At 45.3% G+C, this 11441-nt stretch overlaps 1 protein-coding gene across 1 annotated transcript in view; it reads right to left on the reverse strand.

Annotated features, from left to right (window-relative positions):
- Positions 1-2313: 2313 nt before the first annotated feature.
- The window catches only part of GTF2E2 (general transcription factor IIE, polypeptide 2, beta 34kDa), a gene marked incomplete at its 5' end in the record, with an annotated part of 12090 nt that continues 2962 nt past the window's right edge, over positions 2314-11441 (reverse strand). The window contains 2 exons of the mRNA XM_010180953.1: positions 2314-2780; positions 6166-6281. Of these exons, the coding sequence (XP_010179255.1) occupies positions 2661-2780; positions 6166-6281 (236 nt within the window). The remainder of the gene's footprint in view (positions 2781-6165; positions 6282-11441) is intronic.

Here is an 11441-nt window from a genome sequence, read left to right on the forward strand (position 1 = left end):
AAAACCTTCCTGAAATGCATAAGAAGGGACACGATGTCTCTGTCAAGAACAGCCCAACGCTGCCAGGGAAGGAAGAGAAAAATGGAGCAACAGGCCCCCAGGAGAGAGCGCGATGCTTCCCAGCAGCGTTTCGCAGCGCCAGACTGAGGGAACAGGGCTTTGGCCAAAGAAAGCGAGCCGAGGGCATGATGGTTTTGGCCACTGGGAGAACGCTCTTGCCAGACACAATAAATGAGAACACCCCGGAGAAAGATGAAGTAGGTTTAAGTTTTTAACAGCTGCGAACTCTTATGTTAAACTTCAGTGAAAAGCCGGATGTGGGCATTATGCTGTGAAGAGACCGGAGCGGTACCAAAATGCCATCGACAAACAGACTCCCATTGATGTAGCCTGAGATATTTTCAAGTTGCACCACTTGATTTTTAAGAGGTCTTAGGAAAAAAAACCCTCCAAGGATCACTGGGAGCATCTCTGATAGCAAACTCACACAGAAGAGAGGAGCTCATTCTCATTTTCTGAACTTGTTTTCTTCACGACCGCTCGCCTTATATTCCATGCCACCTCCAACGGGGCAATGCGAGCTTCCCTTCAGCTATTTTTAAGCTTTGAGCCTGTACCCTAACAAGCTGCAAAACGTCCTCCAAGGAGACAAAGCATCTAACCCAGTTTTGCCCACTGGAGCGGTTTGTTCCTTTGAGGACCGCAGCCCGACAACGCCAGCACAGCACGGCGCCGGTGGTCAATCTTCCTTTCCTGCTCTCCTATTTTTTGACCTGACGTATTTTTCATCTTTGAAAGTAGCCAGAGGCGTTTTCTTTAGACTCCCCTACCACCTTAATCACTTCGGCAGAGAAACAAAAGCAGATGCCAGCCTACCTTTGGTTCACAGAGCGGAAAGGATGATGCTATGAAAGGCGCTTGAGAAATCACCCCATTAAAACCCCCAAAGGTATGAAAAGGCAGCTCGGAGCTCACTAAGAGCTCACCGAGAAAATCACTGCTCAAAAATGCAGCAGATGGAAGAGAACCTTTATTCCTGAGCGGAGCTGACAGAGAGGGAGGTGAGCGGCTTTGCACGTGTGCCACGGGTGCTTTAAAGCAGAGCTCTAACGGAAAACTAAAGAGATCCAAGGGGAATTGCTTGTGCTGACCTGAAAGACAGAGGAAATAAAAACAGCTTCAAAACCAGCTGGAGCAGCGTGCTTTTATGTATAGAAAATGCACATTATATCTATGTATAATAAAAAATAACAGAAGAAACCTCCTACCAGCATTCAGCAACTCTTTAAAGGGGGCTGACGTGCAATGCTGGCAGTACTGCCCGTTTCTCAAAACAGCCCTCTCTAAAATCAGGTGTATTACGCAGAAGGATAAATGCCACACTTACAGAAGGGTATTTCTCCCCCAAGCAGACATCAACTTGGTCAGTCCTGCAGCAGCAAAGCCTTATCCTTCCTCTGTTCACGTGTCCCGAGCTGACGGCCCCTGCTGCAACCCCTCGATAGGCCAAGCGAGGTAACAGCCCGTGTGCACGCAGCAGCCATCGGTGGGATATCACAGTCACCTCATTTTATCTTTGATCCTAACCCCAGAGGAGCCGAGAAACGGCTCCTCTCCTGCAGGGCCACGGAAACAATAACAGCATTGACAGGCCCTGGTGCAGCACAGCAAAATAAGTTATGGAGAGGACGTAATTTGGCTCCGTTCCTCGTTAGCCTGCACTGCGCACAACATCAGGGAGCTTTCGTTTAAGGTGGTTTTCCTCCTCCCCCAAACAAGACCAGTCAAAGGCGTTAGCCCAGATCGGTAAGTCACTGAGAAGATAAAAATACAGCAGATTCCTTGACCTCCTTGACAAGGAAAATGCAACAAGCACAGAGGACACTGACTCTCTCATTCTTTAAGGAAGAAACCCCGGAAGCCAGCATTTTAAGTTTATTACTAGAAAAAAATAAAAGAAAAGCTTCAGTATTACACTGTCATTTTATTTCCTTCCTGCCCATACAGCAGAACTGTGCAACACATGTGCATCCACTACAGTGACGAGCAATCGCCGCAGGCAATTTCGGATGAGCATCAGGAAGCTACAGCTGCATTGCCATCCTGCAGCTCACTGGGAGCTCTAGAGAGGGGGTTTTTTAATGAATCTGAGCCTCGGATAACACTGCAGTTCAATAACCACGGCAAGGAAGGAGTGTACAAACCGTGGGAGTATTTGACTGTGAAAGAAACTCGCCTGTAGTGATTTTAGGAAAAGGTTTTCCTGAAATAAGCCAAACAAATGCTGTATTCAATTCTACCAGAAAGCTCCCCGTAAGTAATTCCAGGTAAATACCCACTAAGCAACATAAGAGCAGAGTTAAGCACTGAACAGGAACTCCTGCATTACCCGCTGAGCCCCATTTATTACGCTACCCAAGAGGCAGCTGGTGAGAACCTCCGACTTAAAGACACATTTCCCATTAGCTAATTAAATTAAATTCTAATTTTAGCAGTTCGTACTTGCTCTTAAACCGACCTGTTCCATCTCAGCAGTTGCTGGGATGGGGATAACAACATCACATTACTACATACAGACAGTCTTTCTGCGGGCAGACACTGAGCCCGAGTGGCAAAAAGCCTGTATAAAAATGCACGTTTTCACTTCAGAATTTAACCGGTCACTGTTTGCCAGGAACGACATCAGAGTAATCTTCTAATACTCCAGCCAAGTGGTCGTTGTGAGTCTTAAACCGACGTTTCTTCTGAGAAGCAGGTTTCTTCCTCCTCTGAATAGGCGCCTGGGAGAATAAACAAACAGCGGTCAAAAGCTCTGCGATGCCTGACCTGATGGGTGACGCTGCGCTCCTCATCGCTGCTGCGGGAAGAGCCCTGCTTGAAGCTGGGGTGGGAAGGTGCTTGCTCGTTTTTGCAAGGAGCAACAGCATCAGATTCAAATCCGGGCAGGGAGCTGACGCTGGGGACAGAGCAGTCTCTGTACCCCATGCACGGCTGTAAAACTGGTGTTTGTAAGTGGAGTTCCCAAACGCTCCCATGCAGCTACAGGAGCAGATACGTGCCCCATCGTTCTATCCACCATTACGTGCTCTAAGACACATTTAGTACACAAGGAACTAATGAGAAGTGCCTTTGTGGTGACAGGCATTAAAGCATCTTGTGTAGCAACCGGCAGAAACCAGGAACAAGTCCTGTGGGGAAGGGCTCTCATGAAAGGACAGTGCAGGAGAGGAAAAGACATATATATATTTATATATATGTATGTGTATATATACACACACACACACATTTAGAGAGTGGAGCATCTCCCTTATGAGGAGCGGCTGAGGGAGCTGGGGCTCTTTAGTTTGCAGAAGAGGAGACTGAGGGGAGACCTCATTAATGTTTATAAATTTGTAAAGGGCGAGTGTCAGGAGGAAGGAGCCAGGCTCTGCTCTCTGATGTCCAATGACAGGACAAGGGGCAATGGGTGCAAGCTGGAACATAGGACGTTCCATGCAAACATGAGGAAAAACTTTTTTACTGTAAGGGTTACAGAGCACTGGACCAGGCTGCCCAGAGAGGTTGTGGAGTCTCCTTCTCTGGACACATTCAAGGCCAACCTGGACGCCTTCCTGTGTGACCTAGTTTAGGTGACCCTGCTCTGGCAGGGGTTGGACTGGATGAGCTTTCGAGGTCCCTTCCAACTCCTGAGATTCTGTGAGTCTGTGATTTATATATATACACACATATCTGTATATATATGTACACATATGTGTATGTGTGTATATATGTGTATATATGTATGTATACATATGTGTGTGTACATATGTATGTGTGCGCGTAGATATATATGCATGCACACATGTATGTGTGCGCGTAGATATATATGCATGCGTGTATATATGCATCTGTAGATATGTGTGTATGTGTGCATATGTGTATGTGTGCATATGTGTATGTATGTGTGTACAAATATGTGTATACGTGTGTGTATATATGTGTATATATAATGTGTGCATACATATCTATATGTGTATATGTGTGTGTATATGTGTGTATATATGTGTATACATGTGTGTGTATATATGAAGTGTGTGTATACATAAAGTGTGTGTATATGTGTGTATATGTCTGTGTGCGTATATATGTGTATGTATCACGTGTGCACACATATGTGTGTATATATAATGCGTGCATATGTGTATATATGTGTATATGTATGTGTGTGTGTATATATAGTGTGTGTATGCATAAAGTGTGTGTATACATAGTGTCGTGTGTGTATGCATAAAGTGTGTGTATACATAGTGTCTATACGTGTATGTGTCTATGTGTGTGTATATATGTGTATATATCATGTGTGCACACGTGTGTGTATATATGTGTGTATATATAATGTGTGCATATGTGTCTATGTGTATACATATGTGTATATATGCGTGTGTATGAAGTGTGTGTATACATAAAGTGTGTGTATACATAGTGTGTATGTGTCTGTGTGTATATAAGTGTATATATCGTGTGCACACGTGTGTATATATGTGTGTGTATATATAATGTGCATATATGTGTATACATGTGTATATATGCGTGTGTATATATAGTGTGTGTATACATAAAGTGTATGTGTCTATGTGTGTGTATATATGTGTATATATCATGTGTGCACACATGTGTGTATATAATGTGTGCATATATGTGCATATACGTGTATACATATGTGTATATGTGTGTACAAAGTGTGTGTATATATATGTGTGTATGTGTATATGTGTGTATATGTCTGTATATATAAAGTATGTGTATATGTGTGTGTATATATATGTGTGTATGTGTATATATAAAGTGTGTGTATATGTATATGTGTGTATATGTGTGCATATATAAAGTATGTCGTGTATACATATGTGTATATGTGTGTACAAAGTGTGTGTATACATATGTGTGTATGTGTATATGTGTATATGTCTGTATATATAAAGTATGTGTATATGTGTGTGTATATATATGTGTGTATGTGTATATATAAAGTGTGTGTATATGTATATGGGTGTATATGTGTGCATATATAAAGTATGTGTATATGTGTGTGTATATATATGTGTGTATGTGTATATATAAAGTGTGTGTATATGTATATGGGTGTATATGTGTGCATATATAAAGTATGTGTATATGTGTGTGTATATATATGTGTGTATGTATATATATAAAGTGTGTGTATATATATGTATGTGTATACGTGTGTATATGTGTGTATATATAAAGTGTGTGTATATATGTGTATATATAATGTGTGCATACATGTGTGTGTATATATAATGTGTGTGTACGTGTGTGTGTGTACGTGTGTGTGCACATATACAATGTGTGTATGTATATATGTGTGTACACATATAGGTGTGTGTGTATACATATATACACACACACACAGATATATATATATGTATGGAATAAATATTTTAAAAACTCATTTGACGCCAGGAAGAAAGCTGTCTGCATACATGTGTGTGTATATATAATGTGTGTGTACATATGTGTGTGTGTACACGTGTGTGTGTACATATACGATGTGTGTATGTATATATGTGTGTACACACATATATATGTGTGTATACATACACACACACACACACACACACACAGAGATATATATATGTATGGAATAAATATTTTAAAAACTCATTTGAAGCCAGGAAGAAAGCACCTTTGGAGAGCCTGCAGCCACTGGGGACTCTCAGTGAAACACAAGCACACTGCACCCAGCTTGGGGAAGCGTGTGCTGGGCGGCACGTTACATGGTTCCTATCGGGATTTGAAAGCTACTTGGCAGAAAATAAAAAGTGAAAAACAAAAAACCCAACTCAACCCAAAAAACCTTCTCCCAAAAAAGTAACTATTCTTTTTCTCCTAATGTATCGTGCAGCTTTAAGCAGAGGTTTCACTCCGGAGCTCCCAGGGATTTCTGGCATTTGGCCTCTTCTTGATGTTGCTTGGATTACACTGGCTCAAAGGAGTTATAAAAGCATTGACTGCTGGCTACAGGGTTGTTTTTTGCAACTTCTTAAACTTGGTTACACTCTCTCAAGCTACACAAAGCAGTTTTGCATAGGCTCACTGATGTGTTTTGGAGGTAACACTGCGGGGTCAGCAAGGGGGACTCTCTAAGTAATTTCTATCTCTTACTATTTTCTTTGGTCCGGTTTCTTGCATGGAGGAAATACCCTGGCGTTTCAGATACTCTTCAATCTTCTCCTCGTCTATAGAATCCACGGGAATGCTCCTCCACAGCTTCCGAAACTCTGAAACACCAAACAAATCCTTGGTTTATATCCCAATGAACAAACCCCCGCCCCGCACCAAGGGGAAGAAACAAGACTTGATCTCAAACACTGAAGCATTCTGTGACCGTACAGACGCAGCGATCGCAGCCAGCACAGCCTTTACCCTCTCCAAATGTCAGACACACTTCCAAAGTACTCCCAAACTCAAAAAAACCCCAAACTCAACCAACGAAACAAGAAAATAGCCCTAATACTTAACGGAAAACGATGAGCTGAGTCTGATCGGTGCTAACTGCACGCCAGCACCTCGGCATCAGGAGCACCCAGAGGCAAAAACCTGTGCTTTTAATGATCATTTGCTTTTTTTCTCTAGCAGCTCTTATCGCTCTGCAGACTGTCAACGTGGTTTATAGGCCTCGGTTCCAAAGACCTCGGGGAAGGGTAATAACTAACCACAAGCAGCAGCTTCATTTACGCATCTTCAGCTGCCGTCGTCTGGGGAGGCTCGTCATCTCATCGTCCAATTTACTCAAGATTCAAGACATTTGCTTCGAGCTCGTTTATCACAGGTAATAAATTACCCAAATTCCTCTGGTGTTAAAAAGAGGAGAGATACCTTAAAAGCCGCGGCAGCAGGCAAAAAGACAGAGACCGTACGTCTTAATTAGAGCAGCTGCCGTCTGCCTGCGCACTTTGTGCCTCATGCGAAGTCTCCCAGAAACAGGAACGCCTTCCCCAGGCAGCGGCTGGTACGATCCCACCTCCCTTCATTCCCCAGGCCTAAGTCAGATACAGCCTGTCAGCAGGTTTGGCTAGCAAACCATAAATAAAACACGAGGCAGGCAGAGCAACGCAAGATGAAAACTTCCCCTTTGTTTCTCGGTGAATTTAGCCCACGGTTGTCAAAACAACCGCAGCTTCTGCACGTTTAAGGAGCTGTCCTATGCAGCAGGACACAGATACACCGGCTCTGTATGCTCTGCAACAAAACAGTGCTGCACAAAAGGTGGAAGGAGCAGTTTGGATCCTGCACTTGGAGCAATTCCCTTCCCATTGCATCTTGTTTTTCTATGAAATTATGTGCTTTAAGCCTCAGGTTTCTCTTTGCTTCCCGTTGCCGACTGTAAGGGGCTGTTCAGGCTTTCCAGGAAACAAAAGGAAGGAATTTTGCCAGTGAAGAACAACAATGTTCATTTTTGGTAAGGCAGAGCTTTGGAAGAGAGCTGAGCCCTGTCGAAACGCTCAGGCTGTCTCTCAGCCAGGCTGTGCAGCACGGTGGGACGATGGAGACCGCAGTTTTCAGCTAACTTCAGGGCTGACGCTGTAGTCAAGACACTCTCTGTCTGCTCATCCATTCTGGGGGTGATTCCGGGCTCTCGGCACAGCTCGCGGTGCCGGCTGTCACAGCTCATCCCTCACCTCATCCCGCTGCGGCAGGTGGGGAAGGCTGCGTTGTGATCAAAGCCGAACGTGCAGGAGAGAGATTCCTCTGCGACGAGCACTCTGATTCAGATCTAACAGCAGAAGCCTGAGGAAGGGTCCGACCACGTCCTAGGATGAGCAGAACGGGCTCTTCCAAATCATTTCCTCTCTGTTCATGCCCCCTCCTGTCCTTCACTGGACAGCGAGGCCTGGCAGTGCTTGGAAAGATGAACCAGGCCATGGCACTCAAGATGATTGGCTCCATAACCGGCACCGAGGTGAGGCTGGCAGGCCCTAAATCCTCCTTCCAGCCCTTCTGGCAGATGGGTGTCCTATTTACCAACCTCCAGGCAACTGGGACCTCCCCAGTTAGCCAGGACTGCTGATAAACGATGGAGAGCGGCTTGGTGAGCACCTCCACCAGCTCCATCAGTACCCAGCCCTATAAATCTGTGTGCCAAAGTGTGTAGCAGGTCACAACCCACCTCCCCTTGGATTTTAGGGCTTCACTCTGCTCCCCATCCCCGTCTTCCAGCTCAGGTACATGGAGAACAACCGGTCTTGCTATTAAAGACTGAGTCGAGGAAGGCATGAAGTACCTCAGCCTTGGGGACAAACAGGCTCCAGTGCATAAAAAAAAACAACCCAGGGCTGAGGATAGGTGCTTAAGGTTAAACTGGTCTGCATTCTTCTGGGGAACAGAAGTGAAAAATTAAACGCTAGAAAATAAAACGGTCAGCTCTTCAAGGATCACCATGCAGGCGAGTGCTGAGCACGGTTAATATCTAACCTCAGCATTTCGCCTCGCCTGTAACGCAGCGGTTATGCCATCATCACAGCTTCACGTTCACCTTTTCAACTTGGCCAAGCAATAGGAACGTAACAGTCATCAAGATTTAAAACCACAATGCTGAAATGGACTTTACATCCAGATAAGTTAATCCACTAATTGGCCCCACCAGAGTCACTGTCACTATTCTGCAAGTCCATTTAAAAATCCCTCCATAAATCAGGCTGCTTTCAGCGTTACTGCTTTGATGGTGATACCTGCAGAACAGTCCTGCCATGCTGAAGCTCTATGGAAGGAATTAAAATAACTGAAGAAGTCACAGCAGCACAATCCCTTGGAAATAAACAGTGTTAAAGGGCTGATCTGGAACTGAGAACACAGCGTAAAGGTGCAGAAGCACACAGAGCTGCCACCCTTCAGGCAGCTGTGCATAGCAGCGGTTTGTCTTGAGGGAAAAGGAGATACATCCATCATCTCATCACAAAACCCACTCGGTGTAACACCAGACACTGAGCTTAATGCACAAACTGAAGAGAAGGAGCAGCTGTCTGGCGGGCACCGAACCATTCCCACGTTACCTGTCAGATTTACTCACAAGTCTCCAAGGACCATGCCTCTATCAGTCAGTGAAAGCCTAGACCTTGGGAATACGCTATCCAAGTTACTGTGACATCCTCTCTGAAATATGAGAGCCTATGGGAAAAGCTGGCAACTACGGCTCTCCAGAAACAACCCGCTGCAAAATTCAGACCCCTGGCCCAAGATAGGAGGAGATTTCTCCAGTTTCTTCAGGCAACGGTGACAGGAGGCAGCTCCTTGAGATGGTTTCAATCTGCTGGTTCCATTTTTTAGACTATCTTTCTTTTCTCTTCAGATGATTCAGTTGTGGTGTGAGCAGAGGAAGGGGATGGTTGGAGCACAACCATCTGTGTGCCAAAGTGGTGCAGCAGGTCACAACCCACCTCCCCTTGGATTATGGGGCTTCACTCTGCTCCCTATCCCCGTCTTCCAGCTCAGGTACACGGAGAACAACCCGTCTTGCTATTAAAGACTGAGTCGAGGAAGGCATGAAGTACCTCAGCCTTGGAGTTGCTTGCTTCAGCCAAGCATGGAGAGCAGGTTGAGAAGCGGGCGTTCCTGCGGAGCACACAACCATTACGGTTACAGAGCACACCCAGGTGCTGTGAAGCCTCAACTTTCAAGTCCTGATGCCAACGCAGTAATTGCCCAGAAGAGGCAGAACGTTGTGATCCCGCAGCCAGGTGCTCGGTGTCTTCCCTGGACTATGAACAACTCCTGTCACTACGATGTTTTAACTCAGAAGCTTGGCAGAATCAACACAGCAGAATCAGATTTTGCAAACGCCTCCTCTCTCCGAAATACCTGAGGGGTAAGGAGGCAGTTACCTCAACTTTACTGCATTGCGGGGTGCCTCCTATCTGAAAACAATTCGTGCTGACATTCCCTGAGAGCTTATGCTCTAGGAAGCTTCCTTGCTGTAAACGCTTACATTTGGGGAACAAAGTCATGGAAAAATGGCTGCACGGGGATGTCGGTGCAGCTTACCCCGCACTTCTGACTGCCTCGCTCATTGCAAAATGGTTGAGATGGCTTCTGGAGATAAACTGCTGTATCACGCTGGTAATAACATCTGCCAGAGACTAAAAACAGCTTCAAAACCTTCATTGAGCTGAGCCAAAACCTGAGCACAGGACAAGAACGGACCATAGCAGCGCAGAAGGGAAGAAACAAAGGAGCAGTGGGGAAGGAAGATGCGAGTCCTGCTTCCTAACAGTCCCAGGGAGCACAGTACCTGGCACACAGCAGAAGGAAAAGGTGCTTGATGTGAAGTCTGGACCATCTTGGAATTCAAATCCAGAGCCGTGAAGTCATCACTGAGCCCAAGCCATTTTTACACTGCTAAATTTAAGAGGCTTTGGCCATTCTTTAAATCTCTTCAAAGGTGCTTAGGAAGAATATTAAAAAGCTGTATTAATTAAGCACCTGGGTTTTTAGGCATTAAAATACTTCCTGCGTTGCATTCAGAGGTGAAAGATACCATCTGTACCAGTGAAGCAATCAGCCTGGCCTTTCAGCATTCAGCATGGGGTGAATGCTTGGTTCACATGCAAAGTGCTTCGCCTCAGCACAAAAAGGCAGCGCTTTACTTGGCTGGAGCACCTGAAATCTAGCCCGGCTTTTAGGCTTTTATAACTGCTTTCAGCTCCACACCACTGACAGAAGATTAATTAGGCAGGAAGTCAAGAAGGAACGCATGCAATCCGAACCCTCCTTGGCTAATCGGCTGAAAGGAAGAACAAAAGCCCTTCCTTACTGCAGAAACCTTCTCCAGTAGCCTGGAGATGACGATATATAGGTACTGCTGCAGTACATCGGGATTAATTTCCAAAAGGGGAGAAAGAAAAGCTTGTTCAGCCACCAAAATTGCTCTGGTCAGAGCAGAGATAGGTCCTGGAGAAAGCAGTTCCTCCCAATGCTTGAGCCAGCGACTTCCCAATTGCCCCAGCACCTCCCCTTTCTCTACTGACGATGGGAGAGGACTCCAAATTTTAGAAGGTATTCATCCCAGCCACCACGATCAAAAGCGGAGCGTGTCATACGGCAGAATCGTGCACTGAGGAGCGCAGAGCCCTTATTTCGAAGGATAAACATTAAACCAGAAACATATTTTGAGCTGTCACCAGCTGCTAGATCAAAGAGCCTGACAACACTTCAAGGCTTATTTTGCGGTCTACTGAAAACTTGGTTTTAAAGCTGCTGGAGATAATGAGGTGAAGTAGCGCCGCTAACACTGAAATGTGTCAGAACTCATCCTGTACACAGAGGATTCTGCCAATGACTCCCTAAGAGACACAATTCTGCTGCTCTGGAAAGAAGAGCACAGCAAAACCTGCTCAGGAAGGATGGGTTTTCTTCATCACAGCTGGAAAAAGGACCCATTCCTG

The sequence above is a fragment of the Mesitornis unicolor genome, unplaced genomic scaffold (assembly GCF_000695765.1).
Source record: "Mesitornis unicolor isolate BGI_N332 unplaced genomic scaffold, ASM69576v1 scaffold14763, whole genome shotgun sequence".
Lineage (NCBI taxonomy): Eukaryota > Metazoa > Chordata > Aves > Mesitornithiformes > Mesitornithidae > Mesitornis > Mesitornis unicolor.